General features: G+C 44.0%; 1 protein-coding gene across 2 annotated transcripts in view; it reads left to right on the top strand.

Moving 5' to 3' along the window:
• Nucleotides 1–25,413, top strand: part of SLC9B2 (solute carrier family 9 member B2) — a 127,924-nt gene that overhangs the window by 65,225 nt on the left and 37,286 nt on the right. For both annotated transcript variants that reach the window (XM_077278074.1, XM_077278082.1), the window contains exon 8: nt 15,614–15,720. In XM_077278074.1, the coding sequence (XP_077134189.1) occupies nt 15,614–15,720 (107 nt within the window). The remainder of the gene's footprint in view (nt 1–15,613; nt 15,721–25,413) is intronic.

Genomic DNA, 25,413 nt, shown 5'->3' with positions numbered 1-25,413 from the left:
CAACAGCCGTGCCATGTTTCCTATCTATGGTCGGCGCCTGAAGGCTGGTGAGTGTACCCCTGGAGCTTGCTGGCGGTGTCACCTGCGTGGCAAGCTCTGGGACGTCCGGCCCTGATGACGTGCTGGCGGGTCCATGTGATGTGTCCGGTGACTCCCAGGGGCATGTCCGGGACGGTGCCACGCAGCTTGTCCGTCCCTGTTGATGCGGTCGGGGAGCTCCCTGATGACGTAGCCGGGGAGCGCCCTAGTGACGTGGCCGGGACAGGCCTGGATGACGTGTCCGGAGGCTCCGATGGCGTCTAGATCTGTCGGGGCTCAGGGGTCACATTAACAATGTGTGAGCGGTCGCGTGTTCTGTGTCTGCGGTGGGTGGGGCGCTCTGGGGACCGCTTCACGTCATGCTGCCTGCCATCTTGATGTAGCAGAGGTAGACCCTTCGTGGGACAGATAGATTAGAAGCATCTCTGTGGAAAGGTGAGGAATATTTTTGTGTTTTAACTTTTTTGCAGATGACAAGCGGTAATGCAATGGGTGAGGTTATAAGTATGGTTTAGTTAAGATTTATTAAAGGAGTCTGTCATTCTTTGAGGACTTTATTCTGGATGTCTGTGTTTTCATACAATGTGACTATGGGGTTAGTAATGGGGGCGTCTTATTGACGCCTCTCCATTACTAACCTCGGGGCTTGATGTCACCTGAAAATACAAAGGTAATATCAACTTCCCCAATTATCACCCCACTTGCCACCACTACAGGGCAAGTAGGAAGAGCGAGGCTAAGTGCCAGAATTGGCGCATCTTAGAGATGAACCTTTTCTGGGGTAGCTGAGAGCTGATGTTTTTAGCTTGGGGGGGGGGCAGTATCCATTGACCCTTCCTAGGCTATTAATATCAGCCCGCAGTTGTCTGCATAGCCTTTGCTGGTTATTAATTCTAGGGAGACCTTACGTCATTTTTTTTTGTGGGGTCCCCCATTTTAAAAGCCAGTAAAGGCTAAATATACAGCTGTGAGCTGATATTAATAGCGTGGGAAGCTCCATGGATATTACCCTCTTCCCAGGCTATAAACATGCCCCCCCCCCCCCCCCCCCCCCCAGCTTTTGGCTTTCCCTCTTCTGGTTAAGAAAATTACACTGGAGCCCACGCCATTTTTGTCAGAAAAATAATCTTTTAATAATTGAATACATGTACAGTAAACTGCATACACACTGTACTATTTGTATATCTATCTAGTCTTTGTGTATATACGGTACTATGTGTAATCCATCTCTTCTATGCTGTCAGCTCCTGCAGTGATTTTACAGTACACGGCAGAATTGCCGGCTTTTCTTCTAACTATCTAGCTATATAATATATATATATATATATATATATACATATATACAACTGTGCTCATGCTCAAAAGTTTACATACCCAGCAGAATTTTTGCTTTCTTGGCCTTTTTTCACAGAATATGAATGATAACACCAAAACTTTTTCTCCACTCACGGTTAGTGGTTGGGTGAATCCATTTATTGTCAAACTACTGTGTTTTCTCTTTTTAAATCATAATGACAACTCAAAAACATCCAATGACCCTGATCAAAAGTTCACATAACCTGGTGATTTTGGCCTGATAACATGCACAGAAGTTGACTCAAATGGGTTTGAATGGCTACTTAATGTAACATCCTCACCTGTGATCTGTTAGCTTTTACGCACACACACTGATTACAAGCGGAGTGAGTTTCTGGAACTCTTGCATCTTTCATCCAGCCACTAACGTTTCTGGATTGTGAGTCATGGTGAAAGCAAAAGAATTGTCAACGGATCTACGGGAAAAGGTAGTTGAACTGATAAAACAGGAAATGGATACAAAAAGATATCCAAGGTATTGATAATGCCAGTCAGCAGCATTCAAATTGTGATTAACAAATGGAAAATCAGTGGTTCTGTAAAAACAAAACCACTGTCTGGTAGACCAACAAAAATGGCATCAACAACTGCCAGGAAAATTGTTCGGGATGCAAAGAAAAACCCAGCTGAAATACAGGACTCTCTGAAAACTAGCTGTGTGGCTGTTTCAAGATGCACAATAAGGAGGCACTTGAAGAAAAATGGGCTGCATGGTCGAGTTGCCAGAAGAAAGCCATTACTGCGTAAATGCCACAAAGTATCTTGCCAACAATATGCAAAACAGCACAGAGACAAGCCTCAAAACTTCTGGAGCAAGGTAATTTGGAGTGATGAGACCAAAATTGAACTTTTTGGCCACAAACATAAACGTTGGAGAGCAGTCAACCAGGCCTATGATGAAAGAAACACCATTCCTACTGTAAAGCACGGAGGTGGATCGCTGATGTTTTGGCGATATGTGAGCTACAAATGCACAGGAAACTTGGTCAAAGTTGAAGTAAAGATGAAGCACGTTATCAGCAAGTACTAGAGGCAAATTTGAACTCATCAGCCCGGCAGCTGCGCATGGGACGTACACGTTCTAACGTGACAGTGATCCAAAACACAAGGCCAAGTCGACCTGTCATTGGCTACAGCAGAACAAAGTGAAGGTTCTGGAGTGGCCATTGCAGTCTCCTGACCTCACTATCATTGAGCCACTCTGGGGAAAACTCAAGCACGCAGTTTATGCTACACAGCCCAGGAATTTACTGGAACTGGAGGCTTTTTGCCAAGAAGAGTGGGCAACTTTACCATCTGAGAAAATAAAGAACCTCATCCACAACTACCACAAAAGACTTTAAGCTGTCATTGATGTTAGAGGGGGCAATACATGGTAATAAGAAATCGGCATGTGAACTTTTGATCAGGGTCACTTGGATGTTTTGGGTTGTCACTTATGATTTAAGAAGAGAAAACACAGTAGTTTGACAATAAATGGCTTCACCCAACCACTAACCATGAGTGGAGAAAAAGTTTTGGTGCTATTATTCATATTCTGCTGGGATATGTAAGCTTTTGAGCACAACTGTATATCTATATCTATATATCTATTTATATAATTGCCTTGTAATGTTTTCAATTCCTGTTCTGTCCAGATGTCACCGTGTCCCAGAATTCCAAGTGGAGGAAGTTCACCGACCGCCATATTGGGACACCCAAGTGATGGGTGTCTCAATATGGAAACTGCTGCTGGTACCAACATATTACGAGGTATCACCAGCAGAACACTGTCGCTCCACACGCACACACACAGACACACACCCTCTATACGCCGTACACACCACACACACTCACTCACACACACTCTCACATTCACACTCTCACACACACACACTCTCACACACACACATGTATATGCCGTATGCAGCCTCTTGCGTGGCACCACCAGCGGAACACGCCGCCTGCGGATCAGCAGAATGATTCACTGACCGCCGCCATCTTTGTACAGAAGGAGCGCATGCGCAGTTTTAATGTGACCGCCGCTATCTGTCTGCACAAAGATGACGGCGGTCTGATTTACTGCTCCTGCGCGAATTACGAGCAGGTGCAGAGAATCATTCGGCTGATCCCGGCAGCAGATGCACGACGTATCTACAGGCAGAGGAAGCCGGTCACATTAAAGGGGTTTTCCCATGAATGAAAGTTCAGTTTAAACATTGTCTGTGTCTGACCGCGTTTAGAACATACCACATCTCCTGGGCAGGGGAGGAAGCAAAAGACAATACTGACATTACAGGAGGGGATCACAGTGGATTCTTTTTGTGAGGTAAAATATTTGACTGTTTTTAAAAAATATTTTACCTCACAAAATGTATCCTCTGTGATCTCCTGCTGTAATGTCAGTATTGTCTTTGAGGGGAGAACTCCGCACAGGAAGGAGAGAGCCTGGGGGAAGAGAACACATGGGATAGACAGGTCAAAGAAGAGAGCACAGATGGATGAAGTCAGCACATGGGGAAAGAGAGAGTGGATAGGTGAGTGAGCACAATGGGGGGGGGGAGAGAAGTTCTCAATGCTGCAAAACCTGCCCCCATCGCGACATTACATCTATCTATCTATCTATCTATCTATCTATTGTGTGTCACTGACCTCTATATATTTACCTATTTTATGTGTATTTATCTATTCTATTGTAACCTGTTGCGCTGTGATATAGCTGTACGCGGCTGATGAATTGCTGGCGTTTCAAATGCGATCGGTGTGTAAAAATTGGACAGCACTTGCATGGTCCAAGTGCTGTGCGAGTTTTTTTTTTTTTTTCTCGCAACCATTGACTTCTATTGCGGGATGCAATCCAATTTCCGATTACAATCAAAGCATTCTGCGACTTTTTTCCTGTCCGAATGTGATCCGAGCTGGAAAAAAAATACAGATGATCACACTATGGTAGAATAACATTGGTCTGGATGCAATCCGTTTTTGTTTTTTTTCTAGTAAGATTGTATCCATCCAATTTCATCGCAAGTGGGAATGAGCCCACATAATTAAAGAGAAGCCAGAATTGTGCTGCAGTACAAACATTTCTATTGACTGACCTCAAACCATATTCCCCCCCCCCCCCTCCCCTATGCACATTTAATTAGATTTTATATGCATTTAGAACCATTAGTTATACAGACCATGTGCCATGGTGATTGGAACCACACTGCCCAGTACCCAACACACGTTTCGTGTGTAGTTTCATCAGGAGGTAAACAAAAAAAGTACATGTTTGGTATCACAGCATTCGGAACACTCCATTCTATAATAGTGTCACTCTAATTAACCCCGTCAGTGAACGCCATAAAAAAAAAAATTCCACAAAAAGTGGTAAACTATGCTTTATCATCATATTGCTGGAAATAAGTACAATAAAACGTGATCAAAAAGACGAATGTAAATAAAAATGGTACAGCTGAAAACATCATATTGTCCTTCAAAAAACAAGGCATCATACTGCTCCATCAGTGGAAAAATAAAAAAGTTCTAACTCTTAGAGTAAAGCAATGCAAAAAGAATTATTTTTTCTAAAAAAAAATTTGTGTAAAAGGGCCAAAACATTAAAAAATATAAATGAGGTATCGCTGTAATCGTACTGACCCAAAGAATAAAGCACAAAAATCGGAATAGAAAGCGATAAAACAAAAAAATTGGGTCCGAAAATAGTAACAATAAAAACGTCAACTCATCCCACAAGAAACAAGCCGCCACATGACTTTGTCAGGCGAAATATGGAAAAATTATAGCTCTCAAAATATGGCGATGCGGAAACTAAGTTTTTATTTAAGTTTTTAAATAGAGCCTTTAAGTGTGTGACAGCAGACAAACAAAAAATATTCAATATAAATCTGGTATCAATGTAATCGCACCGACCCGAAGAATAAAGTCGCATAGTGACTTATACCGCATGAGAAACGGCGTGTAAAATAAATAAAACCAATTCTTCAGCTGCTGTTTTGTTTATTCTGCCTCCCGAAGATTGTAGTAAGGCTCGCCTCACATTTTTCGTGTGCTCTGCGCTGAGCGCTTACACCGGAGTCTGACCTGAGATCCAGCGGTGTCTCTTTTTAGGTATGCATAAAAATGTGGTCCGCCACAGTTTTGTGCCCTTTTGAAAAAGACACTTTGAGCAGAGGCCAGACAGAGTCCAGATTAACTCTGCTGCCTCATTGTAGTGAATGGATCCTTTGGGGGATTCATCTGAATCACGTCACTCGGAGATTTAGATGAAAAGCCTAAAGTGCTCAGCGTAGCACATCGGATAAATGTAATCCCATAAGTAATGTTAAATGTTCCCAATAAAAGCTTCAGCTCAGTCCACAAAAAAAGCAAGTTCCCACTCGGGTCCGTTATCTGTTGACGTAAGTATAGGGGGCTTCCACGTTACTGGCAGTACAAAGACTCTGCAAAAGCAAAATGGCTCCTTGTACCCCAAAAGAAATTGAGTAAATTCTGTGCTCCCAAATCCAAATGCCCCCTCCCTTCTGAACACCAGTGTGCATACCTTTAGGGTCCACATATGCATGGATATAATTTCCAAAATGGGATCATTAAGAGGGAGGATTCTGCTCTTCTAGCACTTAGGGGCTCTGCATATGGAGTTTGCAAAATATTCTAGGAAAATTTAAGGCAAGTCCGTCCCGCCTGAGACTGGCCGTATGGCTAATCAGTACTGTACAGTCACATATGGGGTATTTCCTCATTCAGCAGAAATTTTGGTGCCAATTTTACAAATTTCCAAGTGTGAAAATGTAAAATCTGTGTCTAAAACAAAATTTTGGTGGTAGAAATGTAATTATTTTTTCATCACTGCCCAATACTATAACATTTTCTGACATACCTGTGGTGTCAATATGATCATTGCACCCCTAGGTTAATAATTTTTAAAGGTGTAATTTGTAAAATGGGGTCACTTATGAGGGGGTTCTGCTGTTCTGGCACCTCAGAGGCTCTACCAATTTAACATGGCACCCTCAAAGCATTCCAGCAAAATCTGAAGTCCAATAATAGCTGCACATCCAGTTGGAAGAATGTCTCAAGTGGGCTACCACAGGGTTCTGTCCTGGGCCCTGTATTGTTCAACATCTTTATCAATGATTTAGATGAAGGAATTGAGGGTACACTAATTAAGTTTGCTGATGACACAAAGCTAGGAGGGATAGCTAATGCTTGAGAAGAGAGAGAGAGGATTCAAAAAGATATAAATAAACTGGAGCAGTGGGCAGCAACTAACAGAATGGTTTTTAACAAGGAAAAATGCAAAGTACTTCATCTGGGCAATAAAAATGAAAAAAGCATATACAGAATGGGAGGAATAGGGCTAAGCAACAGCACATGTGAAAAAGACTTGGGTATACTAATAGATCACAGACTGAACATGAGTCAACAGTGTGATGCAGCAGCAAAAAAGGCAAATGCAATTCTGGGATGTATTAACAGAAGCATACAGTCTAAATCACGTGAAGTCATTATTGCCCTCTATTCCTCTTTGGTCAGACCTCATCTGGAATACTGTGTCCAGTTTTGGGCACCACATTTTAAAAAAGACATCAACAAACTGGAGCAAGTTCAGAGAAGAGCGACCAGAATGGTGACCGGTCTGCAAACCATGTCCTATGAGGAACGGTTACAGGATTTGGGAATGTTTAGCTTGCAAAAAAGAAGACTGAGTGGAGACTTAATAGCTGTCTCAAATATCTCAAGGGCTGTCACATTGTAGAAGGATCTTCTTTATTCTCATTTTCACAAGGAAAGACTAGAAACAATGGGATGAAACTGAATGGGAGGAGACACAGATTAGATATTAGAAATAAAACTTTTTGACAGTTAGGATGATCGATGAGTAGAACAGGCTGCCACGAGAGGTGGTGAGTTCTCCTTCCATGGGAGTTTTCAAACAGAGGCTGGACAGACATCTGTCTGGGATGATTTAGTGAATCCTGCTTTGAGCAGGAGGTTGGACCAGATGACCGAGGAGGACCCTTCCAACTCTATAATTCTATGATTCTATATTGCACTTCTTCCCTTCTCGGCTTTGCACTATGCCTTAAGGCTATGTGCACACGTTGCGGATTTTGATGCAGATCCGCAGCGTTTTTGGACACGCAGAATTGCATCAAATCCGCAGTGTAGTGCACAAGCAATGTTAGTCTATGTGAAATTAACATTTGGTGTGCACATGCTGCGGAAAAAAAACCTGCGGAATTGCAGTGTTTCTGCACCCATTGACTTCCATTGTGTCAGGCCAATCCGTAGGTTTAAAAAAGATCTGCGGATTTGCTTCGGATGTGCCTGGGAGAAACGCTGCAGATCGGGAGGGGGAAGAGTGTGTGGGCGGAGACTGTGTGTGCGGAGAAGATGTGCGTGTCTGTGTGCAGGTGTTTGTGTGTATCTGTGTGGGTGTGCGGGGCTGTGTGTGTGTGTGCTCGGCTGTGCGTAGGCAGGCATCGTCCGATGGGACTACTAGTTCCATCCGGCTACAGTGACAGGTAGTCGGATGATGGGACAGTAGTCCCATCGTCCGGCTACTATGTTCAAGTGTGAAAACAAAACAACACATATAGACATACAGTACATACCATACAGCTAATCCCTGAAGCCTTCGATTACCTGTAAAAAAAAAAAAAAAAAAATTAAATAATAATCCAACAGTATACCCCCCTGATCCGATGTAATCCATTTAATAACTAGTGTCCCACGACGATCTCCCGTGGAGAGCTGTCACATTGGCAGATGCGACCGCTCTCCAGGGGCTCTGGGATACAATGACGGAAGGTATCCTTCTTCACTCTATCCCTCCGCCGCTGTGGGTACAGTATAGTTCATACTGTCACTTGCGGCACCACTGCGTGGGAAGGAAAATTCTCACGCAGCAGTGCCGTAAAGTGAGAGGCCATTGATCCCTCGGTGATAACACTGCGGAGCCATTGTCTTCTGTCAGTGTGTCACTGGAGGCCTATAGAGCTATCACATCTCCTGATGTGACAGGTCTATAGGGGAGATCGTTGTGGGACACTCGTTATTAAATGGACTGCGTCGTACCAGGGAGTATTTGTGTTGGTTTATTATTTTTTTCCAGGAGATCGAGGGCGTCGCATGGATTGGCAGAAAAATAAAGATGGCAAAACTGTGTGGTGTTTTATTTCATTAAAATACTTTATTCTGCATGTGTGTGTTTATTTAACCCATTATCAACTGTAGGATTAGTAATGGATAGGTATCTTATTGACGCCTCTCCATTACTAAGCCAGCTTGATGTCACCTTACAATTCAAAGGTGACATTAACCCCCTATCACCCCATATGCCACCGCTACAGGGCAGTGGGAAGAGAGGCTGAGTGCCGGAATTGGGGCACTTTACCATTTCTGGGGCGGCTGTGGGCTGGTGTTTGTAGCCGGGGGGTGGGGGGCAACATCCATGGTCCCTTCCTAGGCTATGAATATCAGCTGTCTGCATAGCCTTTTCTGGCTATTAATTATAGGGAGACCCTACTTCGTTTTTTTTGTGTGTGGGGGGGGGTCCCCTATTTTAACCCCTTCATGACCCAGCCTATTTTGACCTTATTGACCTGGCCATTGTTTGCAATTCTGACCAGTGTCCCTTTATGAGGTAATAACTCAGGAACGCTTCAACGGATTCTAGCGGTTCTGAGATTATTTTTTCAAGACATATTGGGCTTCATGTTAGTGGTAAATTTAGGTCGATAATTTTGTGCGTTTTTTCACATTTTGAATTTTTATTCTGTTAAACCAGAAAGTTATGTGACACAAAATAGTTGATAAATAACATTACCCACATGTCTACTTTACATCAGCACAATTTTGGAAACAAATTTTTTTTTGCTAGGAAGTTATAAGGGTTAAAATTTGACCAGCGATTTCTCAATTGTACTACAAAATTTATAAAACCTTTTTTTAGGGACCACCTCACATTTGAAGTCCGTTTAAAGGGTCTAAATGGCTGAAAATACCCAAAAGTGACACCATTCTAAATACTGCACCCCTCAAGGTGCTCAAAACCAAATTCAAGAAGTGGTCTTGATCTTTTAGCAACATTTTTTTTTATTTTCTCAAGGGTAAAAGGAGAAACTGGTCCCCGAAAGTTAATGTACAATTTGTCCTGAGTATGCCGATACCCCATATGTGGGGGGGAACCACTGTTTGGGCGCACGAAAGGGCTCGGAAGGGAAGGAGCGCCAGTTGACTTTTTGAATGAAAAATTGGCTCCAATCTTTAGCGGACACCATGTCGCCGTTGGAGAGCCCCTATGTGCCTAAATATTGGAGATCTCCCACAAATGACCCCATTTTGGAAATTAGACTCCCCAAGGAACTTACCTAGATGCATAGTGAGCACTTTGAACCCCCAGGTGCTTCACAAATTGATCCGTAAACATGAAAAAGTACTTTTTTTTTACAAAAAATGTCTTTTAGCCTCAATTTTTTCATTTTCACATGGGCAACAGGATTTAATAGATCCTAAAATTTGTTGGCCAATTTCTCCTGAGTACAACGATACCTCACATGTGGGAGTAAACCACTGTTTGGGCACACGGCAAGGCTCGGAAGAGAAGGACCACCATTTGACATTTGAATGAAAAATTAGCTCCAATCGTTAGCGGACACCATGTCGCGTTTGGAGAGCCCATGTGTGCCTAAATATTGGAGCTCCTCCACAAGTGACCTGATTTTGGAAGCTAGACCTCCCGAGGAACTGAGGAACTTATCTAGATGTGTGGTGAGCACTTTGAACCCCCAAGTGCTTCACAGAAGTTTATAACGCAAAGCCGTGCAAATAAAAAAATAATTTTTTTTTCCTCAAAAATTATTTTTTAGCAAGCAATATTTTATTTTCACAAGGGTAACAGGAATAGTTGCTGTCCAGTTTGTCCTGAGTACGCTGATACCCCATATGTGGGGGTAAACCACTGTTTGGGCACACGTCGGGGCTCGGAAGGGAAGTAGTGACGTTTTGAAATGCAGACTTTGATGTAATGGTCTGTGGGCGTCACGTTGCGTTTGCAGAGCCCCTGATGTGCCTAAACAGTAGAAACCCCCCACAAGTGACCCCATTTTGAAAACTAAACCCCACAAGGAACTTATCTAGATGTGTAGATGTGTGGTGAGCACTTTGAACCCCCAAGTGCTTCACAGAAATTTATAACGCAGAGCCGTGAAAATAGAAAAATCATTTTTTTCCCACAAAAATAAGTTTTTAGCCCCCATTTTTTTATTTTCCCAAGGGTAACAGGAGAAATTAGACCCCCAAAGTTGTTGTGCAATTTTTTCTGAGTACGGTTATGCCCCATATGTTTGGGTATACCACTATTTGGGGTCACGTCAGGGCTCGGAAGGGAGGGAGCACCATTTGACTTTTTGAACGCAAGATTGGCTGGAATCAATGGTGGCGCCATGTCGGGTTTGGAGACCCCTGATGTGCCTAAACAGTGGAAACCCCTCAGTTCTAACTCCAACACTAACCCCAACACACCCTTAACCCGCACTGCGTTTTTCCTGCGGATTTACCGCGGATTTCCAGTGTTTTATTTGCAGATTTCACCTGCGGATTCCTATTGAGGAACAGGTGTAAAACGCTGCGGAATCTGCACAAAGAATTGACATGCTGCAGAAAATACAACGCAGCCTTTCCGCGCGGTATTTTCCGCACCATGGGCACAGCAGATTTGGTTTTCCATAGGTTAAATGGTACTGTAAACGTGATCCGCACCGTGTGCACATAGCCTAATTCTAACCCTAATTGCAACCCTAACCCTAATTGCCACCCTAACCCTAATTGCAATCCTAACCCTAATTGCAACCCTAACCCAAATTCTAACCCTAATTGCAACCCTGACCCTAATTGCAACCCTAACCCTAATTGCAACCCTAATCCTAATTCTAACCCTAATTGCAACCCTAACCCTAGTTCTAAGCCTAGTGGAAAAATAAAAGTAAATCTATTTTCTTTTTTATTATGTTCCCTACCTATGCGGGTGATAAAGGGGGGGTTTATTTACTATTTTTTATTTTGATAGAACCTATCACAGTGATCAAAATGTACCTGGAATTAATCTGCCGACGGGCAGATTCGGCGGGCGCACTGCGCATGCGCCCGCCATTTTGGAAGATGGCGGCACCCATGGAGAAGACAGACTGACACCGAGAGGGACACCGGAGCTCGGTAAGTATGCGGGGATGGGATCGGACCACGGGGGGAGCGGACAGGAGGACAGAGGGGAGCAGAGGACAGCAGAGAACAGGACGGAGGGGAGGAGATCGGTGGCGGGGGCAGATCACGGTCTCCAGCCATGGCCGATGATATTGCAGCATCGGCCATGGCTGGATTGTAATATTTCACCAATTTTTATTGGTGAAATATTATGATTGCTCTGATTGAAAGTGAAAGTGAAATGTCACTTTCAACAGCCAATCAGAGCGATCGTAGCTACGGTGGGGGCGAAGCCACCCCTTCCTGGGCTAAAGTACCACTCCCCCTGTCCTTGAAATTTCAGGTCAGGTGAAATTTGAGTTAACCCTTTCACCCGACCTGTAGGAGCGTGATCATTCTGTGACACAGCATATGCGTCACAGGTCGGATTGGCACAGACTTTCATGACGCATACGCTGTCACAGGTCGGAAAGGGGTTAATAGCCAGTAAATGCTAATTATATGGGTATTAACCCCTTCCTAAGCTACAAACATCAGCCCCTAGTCGCTGGCTTTCCATCCCTGGCGCAGAAAATTGCGCGGGAGCCCTCTTCATTTTTTTATTTTTTTAGAACTTAAACAGATATTGCGTGTAAGGCCGGGGTCACACTTGCAAAAAACTCGCACGAGTCTCTTGCATCAATACCCGGCCCTTCCTTTGGCACTCTGGACCGGAGCGTGCGGCTGCATGTATTTCTATGCAGCTGAATGCTCCAGTGCCGGGTGTTAAGGTGTGAGACTCGTGTGAGTTTCTCGCAAGTGTGATCCCGGCCTAACGCAGATTTTGTGTGTGTCTTTATTTAACTCTTTATGTACCATTTTATTATTGTTATTACTAAACATCGGGCTTGGTATTTATCTATATCTGTGTGTGTAAACAGTATTCTTCAACGGAGTATGTAAATGAAGAGGTTGGGCAAGAAATGACATCACAATTTTTTTGTTGTTCAATAATAGATCTTTATTTAGCTTTCAAAAATGCATCAAAATCCGCGCTGATTTTTACTTGCATTTTCTGGCAAGAGATGCAGATTCTGTGCAGAAAATTCTGCAGGCAAATCTGCAACGTGTGCACATACCCTAAAAGTAGTTTTCGGACACATACAGTTGTGGCCAAAAGTATTGACACCCCTGCAATTCTGTCAGCTAATACTCAGTTTCTTCCTGAAAATGATTGCCATCACAAATTCTTTGGTATTATTGTATTCTTTTAATTTGTCTTAAATGAAAAAACACAAAAGAGAATGAATCAAAAAGCAAAACATTGATCATTTCACACACAACTCCAAAAATGGGCCAGACAAAAGTATTGGCACCCTCAGCCTAATACTTGGTTGCACAACCTTTAGCCAAAATAACTGCGACCAACCGCTTCCGGTAACCATCAATGAGTTTCTTACAATGCTCTGCTGGAATTTTAGACCATTCTTCTTTGGCAAACTGCTCCAGGTCCCTGATATTTGAAGGGTGCCTTCTACAAACTGCCATTTTTAGATCTCTCCACAGGTGTTCTATGGGATTCAGGTCTGGACTCATTGCTGGCCACCTTAGAAGTCTCCAGTGCTTTCTCTCAAACCATTTTCTAGTGCTTTTTGAACTGTGTTTTGTCATTGTCCTGCTGGAAGACCCATGACCTCTGAGGGAGACCCAGCTTTCTCACACTGGGCCCTACATTATGCTGCAAAATTTGTTGGTAGTCTTCAGACTTCATAATGCCATGCACACGGTCAAGCAGTCCAGTGCCAGAGGCAGCAAAGCAACCCCAAAACATCAGGGAACCTCCGCCATGTTTGACTGTAGGGACCGTGTTCTTTTCTTTGAATGCCTCTTTTTTTTCTCCTGTAAACTCTATGTTGATGCCTTTGCCCGAAAAGCTCTACTTTTTTCTCATCTGACCAGAGAACATTCTTCCAAAACGTTTTAGGCTTTTTCAGGTAAGTTTTGGCAAACTCTAGCCTGGCTTTTTTATGTCTCTGGGTAAGAAGTGGGGTCTTCCTGGGTCTCCTACCATACAGTCCCTTTTCATTCAGACGCCGACTGATAGTACGGGTTGACACTGTTGTACCCTCGGACTGCAGGGCAGCTTGAACTTGTTTGGATGTTAGTCGAGGTTCTTTATCCAACATCCGCACAATCTTGCGTTGAAATCTCTTGTCAATTTTTCTTTTCCGTCCACATCTAGGGAGGTTAGCCACAGTGCCATGGGCTTTAAACTTCTTGATGACACTGCGCACGGTAGACACAGGAACATTCAGGTCTTTGGAGATGGACTTGTAGCCTTGAGATTGCTCATGCTTCCTCACAATTTGGTTTCTCAAGTCCATAAACAGTTCTTTGGTCTTCTTTCTTTTCTCCATGCTCAATGTGGTACACACAAGGACACAGGACAGAGGTTGAGTCAACTTTAATCCATGTCAACTGGCTGCAAGTGTGATTTAGTTATTGCCAACACCTGTTAGGTGCCACAGGTAAGTTACAGGTGCTGTTAATTACACAAATTGGAGAAGCATCACATGATTTTTCGAACAGTGCCAATACTTTTGTCCACCCCCTTTTTTTATGTTTGGTGTGGAATTATATCCAATTTGGCTTTAGGACAAATCTTTTTGTGTTTTTTCATTTAAGACAAATTAAATGAAGATAATAATACCAAAGAATTTGTGATGCCAATCATTTTCAGGAAGAAACTGAGTATTATCTGACAGAATTGCAGGGGTGTCAATACTTTTGGCCACAACTGTATGGTGTATTGGCGTACTCAAGAGAAATTGCACAACTAATTTTTCCCTGTTAACCTTGTGAAAAAAATTGGGGCTAAAAGAACATTTTTGTGGGAAAAAGTTTTTTTGTTTGTTTGTTTTTAATTTTCAATGCACATTATTAATTGCTGTGACGCACCTGGGGATTTAAGGTGCTCACCACACATCTAGATCAATTCCTTGAGGGGTCTAGTTTCCAAAACGGGGTAACTTGAGGGGAATTTCCACTGTTTAGGCACATCAGGTGCTCTCCAAGCGCGACATGACACCTGCAGAACATTCCTTCAAAATCTGCCTTCCAAAATGTTACTCCATCATTTCTCATACCTGCCATGCACCCAAACAGTAGTTCCCCACCACCACCACATATGGGGTATCTGCATGCTCAGGAAAAAATGAGCCCCAAAATTTGGTGTGCAATTTCTCATTACCCTTGCAAAAATAAAAAATTTTTGTCTAAACTAAATTTTTTGTGAAAAAGTTTGTTTTTTTTCTACCAAATTCCATGAATTCCTGTGAACCTGAAGGGTTAATAAAATTCTTGAATGTGGTTTTGAACACCTTGAGGGGAGTGGTTTAGAATGGTGTTACTTTTGGGTGTTTTCTGTCATAGAGACTTCTCTCAAAGTCACTTCAAATGTAATGTGGTCACTAAAAAAAAAATGATTCTGTAAATTTTATTAGAAAAATTAGAAATTGCTGGTCAAATTTTAACCCTTATAACGTCCTAACAAAAAAATTGTTTAAAAAATTGTGCTGATGTAAAGTAGTCGTGGGAAATGTTATTTATTAACTATTTTTTGTAACATCATTTTTACATCCTTGAATCAGAGAGAGTTAATTTTGAAAGTTGCTCAATTTTCACCAAATTTCCGATATTTTCACAAATAAATGCAAGTCATGTTGAACAAATTTTACCACTACCATGAAATACAATATGTCAGGAGAAATCGCTCAGAATCAGTTAAAGTTTTCCAGTGTTATTACCACATAAAGTGGCACTGGTCAGAATTGTAAAATTTCGCCTGGCCAGGAAGGTGAAAACAGACTTCGGGGTGAAGGGGTTAAAGGAAAACCACTAAATTGTAATACATGTTGTAATGCTCAGCTACACATTTTTGTGTCTTTCTTAGTCATATTTTGTTATTTTAACAAATATTTATTTTCTAAGCAGTACTCCTACAAGTATACCATAATCTGTATGACAGCAATCATTCTGCCTTCTTTTCTAGGCTCCACATTTAACAACATCATCCGAGGGGTGTTGGAAGTTGTTGTTGGCATTGCAGCAGGAATTCTCTTGGGATTTTTCCTTCACTACTTTCCAAGCAAAGATCAAGTAACTACCTTTTTAATTTATATACGGTAACTAATCTTCACTCCTCTACTGTGTGCTATACTCTCTTGCTGTGTATACATTGGGTGTGGACTCAAATCGTACAATCGGGGCTTCACCGTTGCCAAAGCAGTGAACAGTCCAAATAAATTTTAATAAAACCTGTGTACAAGACTAATTTGGTGATGTACAGTCACAGTTAAATTGACAGTTTAGATACACAATATTATTTCTTATTTAAAGGGAGCTTGTTACTAGATCAGGGGTGCACAACCTTTTAAAGTCTGAGGGACTACTACTACTGTTTTCTACTTTAAGTGAGCGCAATACAATGTAAGTTGCTTTGTGTTCTACTAATATGGCATTGGTACCCATGTAGTGGCCATATTGTGCAGCACAGTGGCTCAGTGGTTAGCACTGCAGCCTTGCAGCGCTGGGGTCCTGGGTTCAAATCCAACCAAAGACATTATCTGAATGTCTCCTCATGTTTGTGTGGGTTTCCTTTGGATTCTCTGGTTTCATCTCACACTCCAAAGACATACTGATAGGGAATTTAGATTGTGAGCCAATAGTGCTGATAATATCAGTAAAGCGCTGTAGAACTAATGGCGCTATATCAGTAAGTAAATGAAATATAATCCTTTTACATTTCTCATTATTCCCTAGCTCAGGCCCTAATCTATTTTTGTGGTATCAATCACATATCATACACACCAAGCACACGCCCCGCTCACATCAGACAGTGGCAGCACACACATACCACTTACATATCCAATGCATGAAGCACACACTTCTCCCATATCAGTACTGGTACATCATGTGTCGAGCCCGCTTATTTCCCAGCAGATGATGGTTGTTATTCATACATTATCTGCATCTAAAGCCACGAGTGGAGCAAATCTGCACTCACAGCTGTTAACCTGTTAAATATTGCTATCTGAGATTGTTCTAGACGCTCGATGGTTATCCCCGCAATACAATCATGGAGCGCCTATGGTTTAAAATGCCATCTGGGGGTCTCCTGAAGACTGATACTATGAAGGCCAGACCATGACTGACGGTTATAGGATACCGTTATTTTTACAGTACATATTTTGGTGTTGCTGACTATAGTACAAGCGATTGTCTGACGCCAATTTCAAGTACCCTATAGGGACTACAAAATACAGTACATTTAAAAAAAGAAAATAAACAATCACCTCCCCCCCCCCCATTAAAAATAAATAAAATAAATACACTTTATAGACTTTTCTACTTTACTGAAATAAGTAATAGTTTGAGAAATCCTAAAAGTTTCACTGTAAGGAAGTGAATAAGTCAATTAAAAAATGCTTGGGTTTTGTGCACATAGTGCCTGAAAAATTACTGACCTAAATAGCAGATGGAAGGCCCAAATGAATGCACTGTATAGGCTTACAGTGGCATGTGTTGCCATAGGGGTACACCTCTGTGCCATGTTATTCTTTTCTGTACAGAAGGAAAGGGGGGAAAAAACAAACTCTCCCTGAAATACACCAATGGAAGACCAAATGACACTGTAGTGGTCAGAGTTATAGATAAAGGCCTTGTCTACTACTTGGATAACCCCTTTTTAAATGAAGTAGAGCCTGTTATAAAATAAAAACATACCATATTTTGCAGAATATAAGATGCATCGGATTATAAGACGCACCCCAAATTTTGAGGAGAAAAATTTAAAAAAAAACACTTTTTTTTAATAAAATGGTGGTGCTTCTTTTAATCCATGCGTCTTATTGCTTATCAGGGCTGCTTATCAAAATGGCTGCTGGGGGGGCAGCGCATGCGCAGATGGAGATCTCAGCACCAAGATCTTGGGTGATGAGATCCCAAGAGCCCCGGCATCACCGAACACCCCCTCATCCAAGCCTGTGGCCTGCAGCAACGCTCCACTCTTGCCTCCTCCAGCAGTGACCCTAGGACCCTGCTCCACCGCGGCCGGTAAGGTATATCCGCATTATAAGACGCACCCCCCATTTCCCCCTCCTTTCAAATTTTGTGGATAAAAGTGCGTCTTATAATCTGAAAAATACAGTATTCTCATCTCCCATACTAGCGCAATAACAGCGAGGCTGGGACTTGCATAAATTATTGCATGTGAGCCCTGCAGCCAAATCTGCCATCCCCTCTCATCTGCCAGGGTCGGTCCTTTCTTCCTGTTCACTGGCAGGTGCTGACGAGGGATGCAAGCCTTCTCAGCTGGGGTGCGGTGTTTTGCCACCTGACTGTCCAGGGATGGGTGTCGGCACAAGAATCTTCTCTGCCGATCAACATCCTCGATATAAGGGCCATTCTTCTGTCCGATTAGCAGCTGCAGTTTGGATAATCCAGACTGTTGCACAACTCTTAGGGTAGATAAATCTTAGTCAGCAGGAAGAGTTTAACCCATAATATAAAACGTAACTTTTACTAATATGGTTAAAAATAGACAAAAATGACCAATTATAAGTGCTCACGCCGAAAACTGTGCAGATTAAAAAAAACTGGTTCAATCTCACCGATTGTAGACGTGGGATACCCGCAAGGATGATAGGGGGTCCCAACGGAGGGGGGTCCAGTATAGCACCAAAGAATATGGGGTAGGGGACCAATTCCTTACTCCCCTGTCGTGCCTCAGCAAATGACTCCTGTCCTTACAAGGACAGGCCCGAGTAAGCCCTGCTACGGACACCCCCCACCACAAACTCTGTAGACAACGCCTCCCAACGCGTTTCTTCTCCGGTCACGGAAATTCATCAGGGGAGTTTTGGAGAAATCAATGAACGAGGTATACTCAAATGTCCATCATAGTCCAGGTATCAGCAGTGGCTGTAAACCCTTAAGACACCCTTAGGTATTTAGATGTGGCCGCTCGCCACAATAGGTGAGTAAACCGACATGGCACCCGCTGTCACTTATAGACTGTCCCGTCCCGCCCTCAGGGGGGTCATGGTTCCTCCCCGCTCCATAGGAAGAGTAGCCGCCATACCTATTTAGTGCATCTTACCGCACAGCTGGAGTGCACGCCGGCTCCACCGCGTGCATCTTCCGCCTCTAGCGCAGACCGGAAGTGCCGGCGCCATCTTGGAATCGTCACTTCCGTTTGCGCGGCTGCAGCTATGCGCTCCAGAGCTGGAACGCAAGCTAGGTCATGGCAACCGACCGGACAATTGACGTCACAGAGGTGTATGCTTTGTGCCCTGACGCTGCACCATACACTAAAGGATGGGAGCCAGCCTGGAAGAAACACAAAGCGGGCTGGCATCACAGAGAAGAGCCGTATATAATGTTCATTCCAAATAGTAAAACAAAAAGCGGCAACACAAGCACAGATCGCCGCTAACGGCATTACTCCATGTATACCAAATAAGTTAGCATACCTATGCCAATATAAGATATCACATACCCTTACCAATGCATACCATCTCTTAACGTGGTCATACATACGTGCAGTGTCTGGAAGTGTCCAGACCACCATGTTATCTACTAAGTCGAGGTAATCAGTACAGGTGATGATTATTGGAAATGTCCAAACATACTCAGATGATCATTTCCATGAAGTACCAGCCATGTCAATACTTTAAAGGTGGGACCAAGCGGAAAAGACAATGTGCACATAGAGTCGGGGCGGCATTAAGGACAAGCGGGCAACAAATTTGCTAAATCAGCAGGATAATAATCATAATTGTCAAACATAGTAAATATGTACAATAGCACCAGATAGATCCCTCACTACTGGAAAGTCACCCAATGCAGACAAACAATAAACCATCGGTACCAGTTTACTTATAGGGAGGGACACGGGGGCAGAATAATGATCCTGCTCCAATCAATTGCAAACGTTTTGTTTATTATAGTTAGTTCAAAGACGAGCAGGTTAAGACACCGCCCACATATACGCACATGTTAGGATCAACAGAATTCCCCCATAACTCTTAGGGGTGAGAAAAACGGGGGGAAACCAGAATTAACTGGGGAAAGGGCCAAAATATATACAGAAAGACGTCCAAGAAAAATGTAGAAGATTAGGGGGCCACCAGGGTCAAGGAGACCTACAGGAAGCAGCCAAAATTTGAGTCCTTGGGGATGGCAGGTGTCCAGCAAGAATATCCACCTTGCCTCTCTCTGTAATAGTATTTTATCAAAATCGCCTCCCCTCGGTGGCGGAGTTACCTTATCAATCCCCATAAAACTCAAGACCCGGACATCCCCACCATGGTGTGTATTCACATGTCTAGCGATGGGTGTATCCCTCTGATTGCGGATATCCCCCAGATGTTCCCCTACCCGTCTCCTGAACGTAAACAATCTAGGCCTTAGATTCACCTTTGAAATAGAGGAAAATTGTCTCCCCTTTTTAGACATTTTGATTTCCAAAAATAGTTGTGGTGATGGTCTGGATACCACAATTTTCAGAAAACCTACCTCTACCAATTCTGTATTAAGATGGGACAGTAATCACCCTTATTCCCTCAAAAAAGGTATCCCAAAAGGCCAGTATCTCCGCCTCAGAAGAAACTGCTCGGATGAGGCAGACTTTAAAATCAAAGCCAGGGACCTTAGGCTGAGATTTTCTGAGAGGGGTTACCCTGATCGGGTGCTGAGGGAGGCGTATCAGCACGCCATTGCTCGGGCCAGGAATGACCTCTTGACACCACACAACAGAGAGAGCCCTGATGCTAGTGTTATCAGAATGGTTTGTGCCTTTGACAATGGAGCCCCGTGGGTCAGAGCAATTCTGAAAAAACACTGGGGCATCCTGGCGATGGATAATGATCTCAAGGAGGTAGTGGGCACACTGCCCCAAGTCACCTATAGAAAATGTAAAACATTGGGTGATCGACTGGTACACAGTCATCTCACCACACCGGTGAACTCTACCTGGTTGCCAAATAGACCAAGGGGTTGCTATAGGTGCGGAAACTGTGTTACATGTGTATCGATGCAGACGGGTAATGAATTCTTTAACACCAACACACAGAAGACATACTTTATAAAGGAATTTATCAATTGTAAATCTAAAGGAGTGGTGTATCGAGCTCTATGTACCTGTGGCATTTCCTATATTGGCAAGACTACCCGGGAACTCAGGAGACGGGTAGGGGAACATCTGGGGGATATCCGCAATCAGAGGGATACACCCATCGCTAGACATGTGAATACACACCATGGTGGGGATGTCCGGGTCTTGAGTTTTATGGGGATTGATAAGGTAACTCCGCCACCGAGGGGAGGCGATTTTGATAAAATACTATTACAGAGAGAGGCAAGGTGGATATTCTTGCTGGACACCTGCCATCCCCAAGGACTCAATGAGCAGCTTAATTTTGGCTGCTTCCTGTAGGTCTCCTTGACCCTGGTGGCCCCCTAATCTTCTACATTTTTCTTGGACGTCTTTCTGTATATATTTTGGCCCTTTCCCCAGTTAATTCTGGTTTCCCCCCGTTTTTCTCACCCCTAAGAGTTATGGGGGAATTCTGTTGATCCTAACATGTGCGTATATGTGGGCGGTGTCTTAACCTGCTCGTCTTTGAACTAACTATAATAAACAAAACGTTTGCAATTGATTGGAGCAGGATCATTATTCTGCCCCCGTGTCCCTCCCTATAAGTAAACTGGTACCGATGGTTTATTGTTTGTCTGCATTGGGTGACTTTCCAGTAGTGAGGGATCTATCTGGTGCTATTGTACATATTTACTATGTTTGACAATTATGATTATTATCCTGCTGATTTAGCAAATTTGTTGCCCGCTTGTCCTTAATGCCGCCCCGACTCTATGTGCACATTGTCTTTTCCGCTTGGTCCCACCTTTAAAGTATTGACATGGCTGGTACTTCATGGAAATGATCATCTGAGTATGTTTGGACATTTCCAATAATCATCACCTGTACTGATTACCTCGACTTAGTAGATAACATGGTGGTCTGGACACTTCCAGACACTGCACGTATGTATGACCACGTTAAGAGATGGTATGCATTGGTAAGGGTATGTGATATCTTATATTGGCATAGGTATGCTAACTTATTTGGTATACATGGAGTAATGCCGTTAGCGGCGATCTGTGCTTGTGTTGCCGCTTTTTGTTTTACTATTTGGAATGAACATTATATACGGCTCTTCTCTGTGATGCCAGCCCGCTTTGTGTTTCTTCCAGGCTGGCTCCCATCCTTTAGTGTATGGTGCAGCGTCAGGGCACAAAGCATACACCTCTGTGACGTCAATTGTCCGGTCGGTTGCCATGACCTAGCTTGCGTTCCAGCTCTGGAGCGCATAGCTGCAGCCGCGCAAACGGAAGTGACGATTCCAAGATGGCGCCGGCACTTCCGGTCTGCGCTAGAGGCGGAAGATGCACGCGGTGGAGCCGGCGTGCACTCCAGCTGTGCGGTAAGATGCACTAAATAGGTATGGCGGCTACTCTTCCTATGGAGCGGGGAGGAACCATGACCCCCCTGAGGGCGGGACGGGACAGTCTATAAGTGACAGCGGGTGCCATGTCGGTTTACTCACCTATTGTGGCGAGCGGCCACATCTAAATACCTAAGGGTGTCTTAAGGGTTTACAGCCACTGCTGATACCTGGACTATGATGGACATTTGAGTATACCTCGTTCATTGATTTCTCCAAAACTCCCCTGATGAATTTCCGTGACCGGAGAAGAAACGCGTTGGGAGGCGTTGTCTACAGAGTTTGTGGTGGGGGGTGTCCGTAGCAGGGCTTACTCGGGCCTGTCCTTGTAAGGACAGGAGTCATTTGCTGGGGCACGACAGGGGAGTAAGGAATTGGTCCCCTACCCCATATTCTTTGGTGCTATACTGGACCCCCCTCCGTTGGGACCCCCTATCATCCTTGCGGGTATCCCACGTCTACAATCGGTGAGATTGAACCAGTTTTTTTTTTTTTTTCTTAATCTGCACAGTTTTCGGCGTGAGCACTTATAATTGGTCATTTTTGTCTATTTTTAACCATATTAGTAAAAGTTACGTTTTATATTATGGGTTAAACTCTTCCTGCTGACTAAGAGCCATTCTTCTGTCCCTCTGTTACTGGGAAAGGCTTCTCAGGGGTCTGCCAATCCACGTTCAGATGGAAAATGCCACAGCGGAGGCATATGTCAATCACCAGGCAGGGACTCTGAGCCCCTTGGCACTGGCCGAGGTCTCCGACATTCTCCTCTGGGCAAAGGTGATGGTTCCGGCAATATCTGCAGTGCATATCCCCAGCATGGACAATTGGGCTGCCGACTTTCTCAACCGCGACTGTCTCGTGGCGGGAGGGTGGTCCCTACATCAAGAAGTCTTCCATCAGATTTGCCTTCGACGGGAAACTCCGAATGTGGACCTTATGACATTCTGGGTGAACATCAAGGTTCTACGGTTCGTTTCCAGGTCCCGCGATCCTCTCGCTGTTGGCGCCAACGCTCTGGCAATTCCCTGGTCAGAGTTTGCTCTTCCCCATCTGTTTCCTCCCCTCCCCCTTCTTCCCAGGCAATTGAAAAAGATCAAGGCGGAGGGGATGCCGGCAATTCTGATTGCATCGGATTGGCCCAGGAGGTCTTGGTTCCCAGAGATCATCAATCTTCTCGCGGACGCCCCCTGGAGGCTCACAGACAGACCAGATCTTCTGTCCCAAGGACCGATCTGCCACCAGAATTCTCAGTCGCTCATTTTAATGGCATGGTTGTTGAAACTGCAGTTCTGAGAGCATCCGGGTTTTCAGATTGGGTGGTTCACACCATGACCCAGGCTAGGAAGCCCTCATCTTCCAGGGTCTATTATCGGACTTGGAAAGCCTATTTCTGCTGGTGAGGCTAATCACATCCCTCCCCATGTCCTTTTCTCTTCCTTCCATTTTGGCGTTTCTCCAGGCGAGACTTGACTCCGGTCTTGTTCTTAGCTTGCTAAAGGGCCAGGTTTCATCAATTTCTATTCTTTTCCAGAAAAATGTATCCTCACATTCTCGGGTCAGAACTTTTCTTCAAGGGGTAGCACATGCAGCACCTCTGTACCGGACACCCGTGGACCCATGGGACCTCACTCTGGTTCTGGAGGCCCTTAGGAGTTCTCCCTTTGAACCTCTCCGAGAGGTCTCTGTCCTTTTCTGTCTTGGAAGGTGGCATTTCTTGTGGCCATCACCACCATTAGGCACATCTCAGAATTGGCGGCACTTTCCAGCTGCCCTCCTTTCTGTGTTCTTCACCAGGACAAGGTAGTTTTGCGGCTTCTACCTTCCTTCCTTCCCAAGGTGGTGGTCACCTTTAACCTAAACAAGGATATTGTCCTCCCTTCTTTTTGTTCTGCTCTGACTCCTGCTCTGGAGCATTCACTAACCATGTTAGACCTGTTCAGGGCAGTGCGGATCTATCTGGCTAGGACTGTCCCCTTTAGGAAGACAGACTCTTTTCGTCATTCCAGAAGGTGGGCGAAGAGGCCTGCCGGCCTCCAAGGCTACGATTACTTGCTGGATCAGGACGGCAATTTTGGAGGCTTACTGGGTCAAGAAAAGGTGCCTCCCCCTGTTATTAAGGCTCACTCTACCCGGGCAATGTGCGCCTTCTGGTTGGTGCACCATAGGGCATCCGCCCTGCAATTTTGCAAAGCGGCAACCTGGTCTTCCATTCATATGTGCGACAAGTTTTATAGGATCCATACCTATGCTTCGGCGGACGCCAGCCTATGTAGACGGATCTTGCAGTGGCTCTTAGTGGCAGCAGCATATACCCATGGTTCCTGTGTCCCCCCACTGAAGGCTCCAAGAAACATTTTTATGGTAAGCAACCAAAAATCCTGTTTTTGTGAACAGTTAAGCAAGTTGAAGATGAAATGATCCCTAAAAGGCCAAAAGTGAAAGATGATGCATTTCTTGTGTATTTTAGGCACAAAAATAGTGGAGAAAATTTAATACGCAAAATTTGCAAATTTAATAAAAAAGAAAAATTGAAATATCACATGGTCATAAGTATTCTGACCCTTTGCTCAGACACTCATATTTTTGTCACATGCTGTCCATTTCCTTGTGATACTCCTTGAGATGGTTCTACTCCTTCATTGGAACCCAGCTGTGTTTAATTAAACTGATAAGACTTGATTTGGAAAGGCACACCTATCTATATATATAAGACCTCACAGCTCACAGTGTATGTCAGACCAAATGAGAATCACGAGGTCAAAGGAACTGGCCAAGGAGCTCAAAGACAGAATTATGGCAAGGCACAGATCTGGCCAAGGTTACAACAGAATTTCTGCAGTACTCAAGGGTCATAAGAGCACAGTGGCCTCCATAATCCTTAAATGGAAGAAGTTTGGGACCACCAGAAGTCTTCCTAGACCTGGCCGTCCAGACAAACTGAGCAATCGTTGGAGAAGAGCCTTGGTGAGATGGCTAAAGAAGAAACCTAAGATCACTGTGGCTGAGCTCCAGAGAGGCAGTAGGGAGATGGGAGAAAGTTCCACAAAGTCAACTATCACTGCAGCCCTCTATCAGTCAGGCCATTATGGCAGAGTGGCCCGACGGAAGCCTCTCCTCAGTGTAAGACATATGAAAACAAGCATAGAGTTTGCTAAAAAGCCACATGATGGACTCCCAGTCTGAGAAATAAGATTCTCTGGTCTGATGAGATGAGCATAGACCTTTTTGGTGATAATTCTAAGCGGTATGTGTGGATAAAACCAGGCACTGCTCATCACCTGCCCAATAC

Source organism: Ranitomeya variabilis, chromosome 1, assembly GCF_051348905.1.
Source record: "Ranitomeya variabilis isolate aRanVar5 chromosome 1, aRanVar5.hap1, whole genome shotgun sequence".
Lineage (NCBI taxonomy): Eukaryota > Metazoa > Chordata > Amphibia > Anura > Dendrobatidae > Ranitomeya > Ranitomeya variabilis.
Note: the sequence above shows the minus strand (reverse complement) of the source record. Positions and strands in the feature narration are given on the sequence as shown.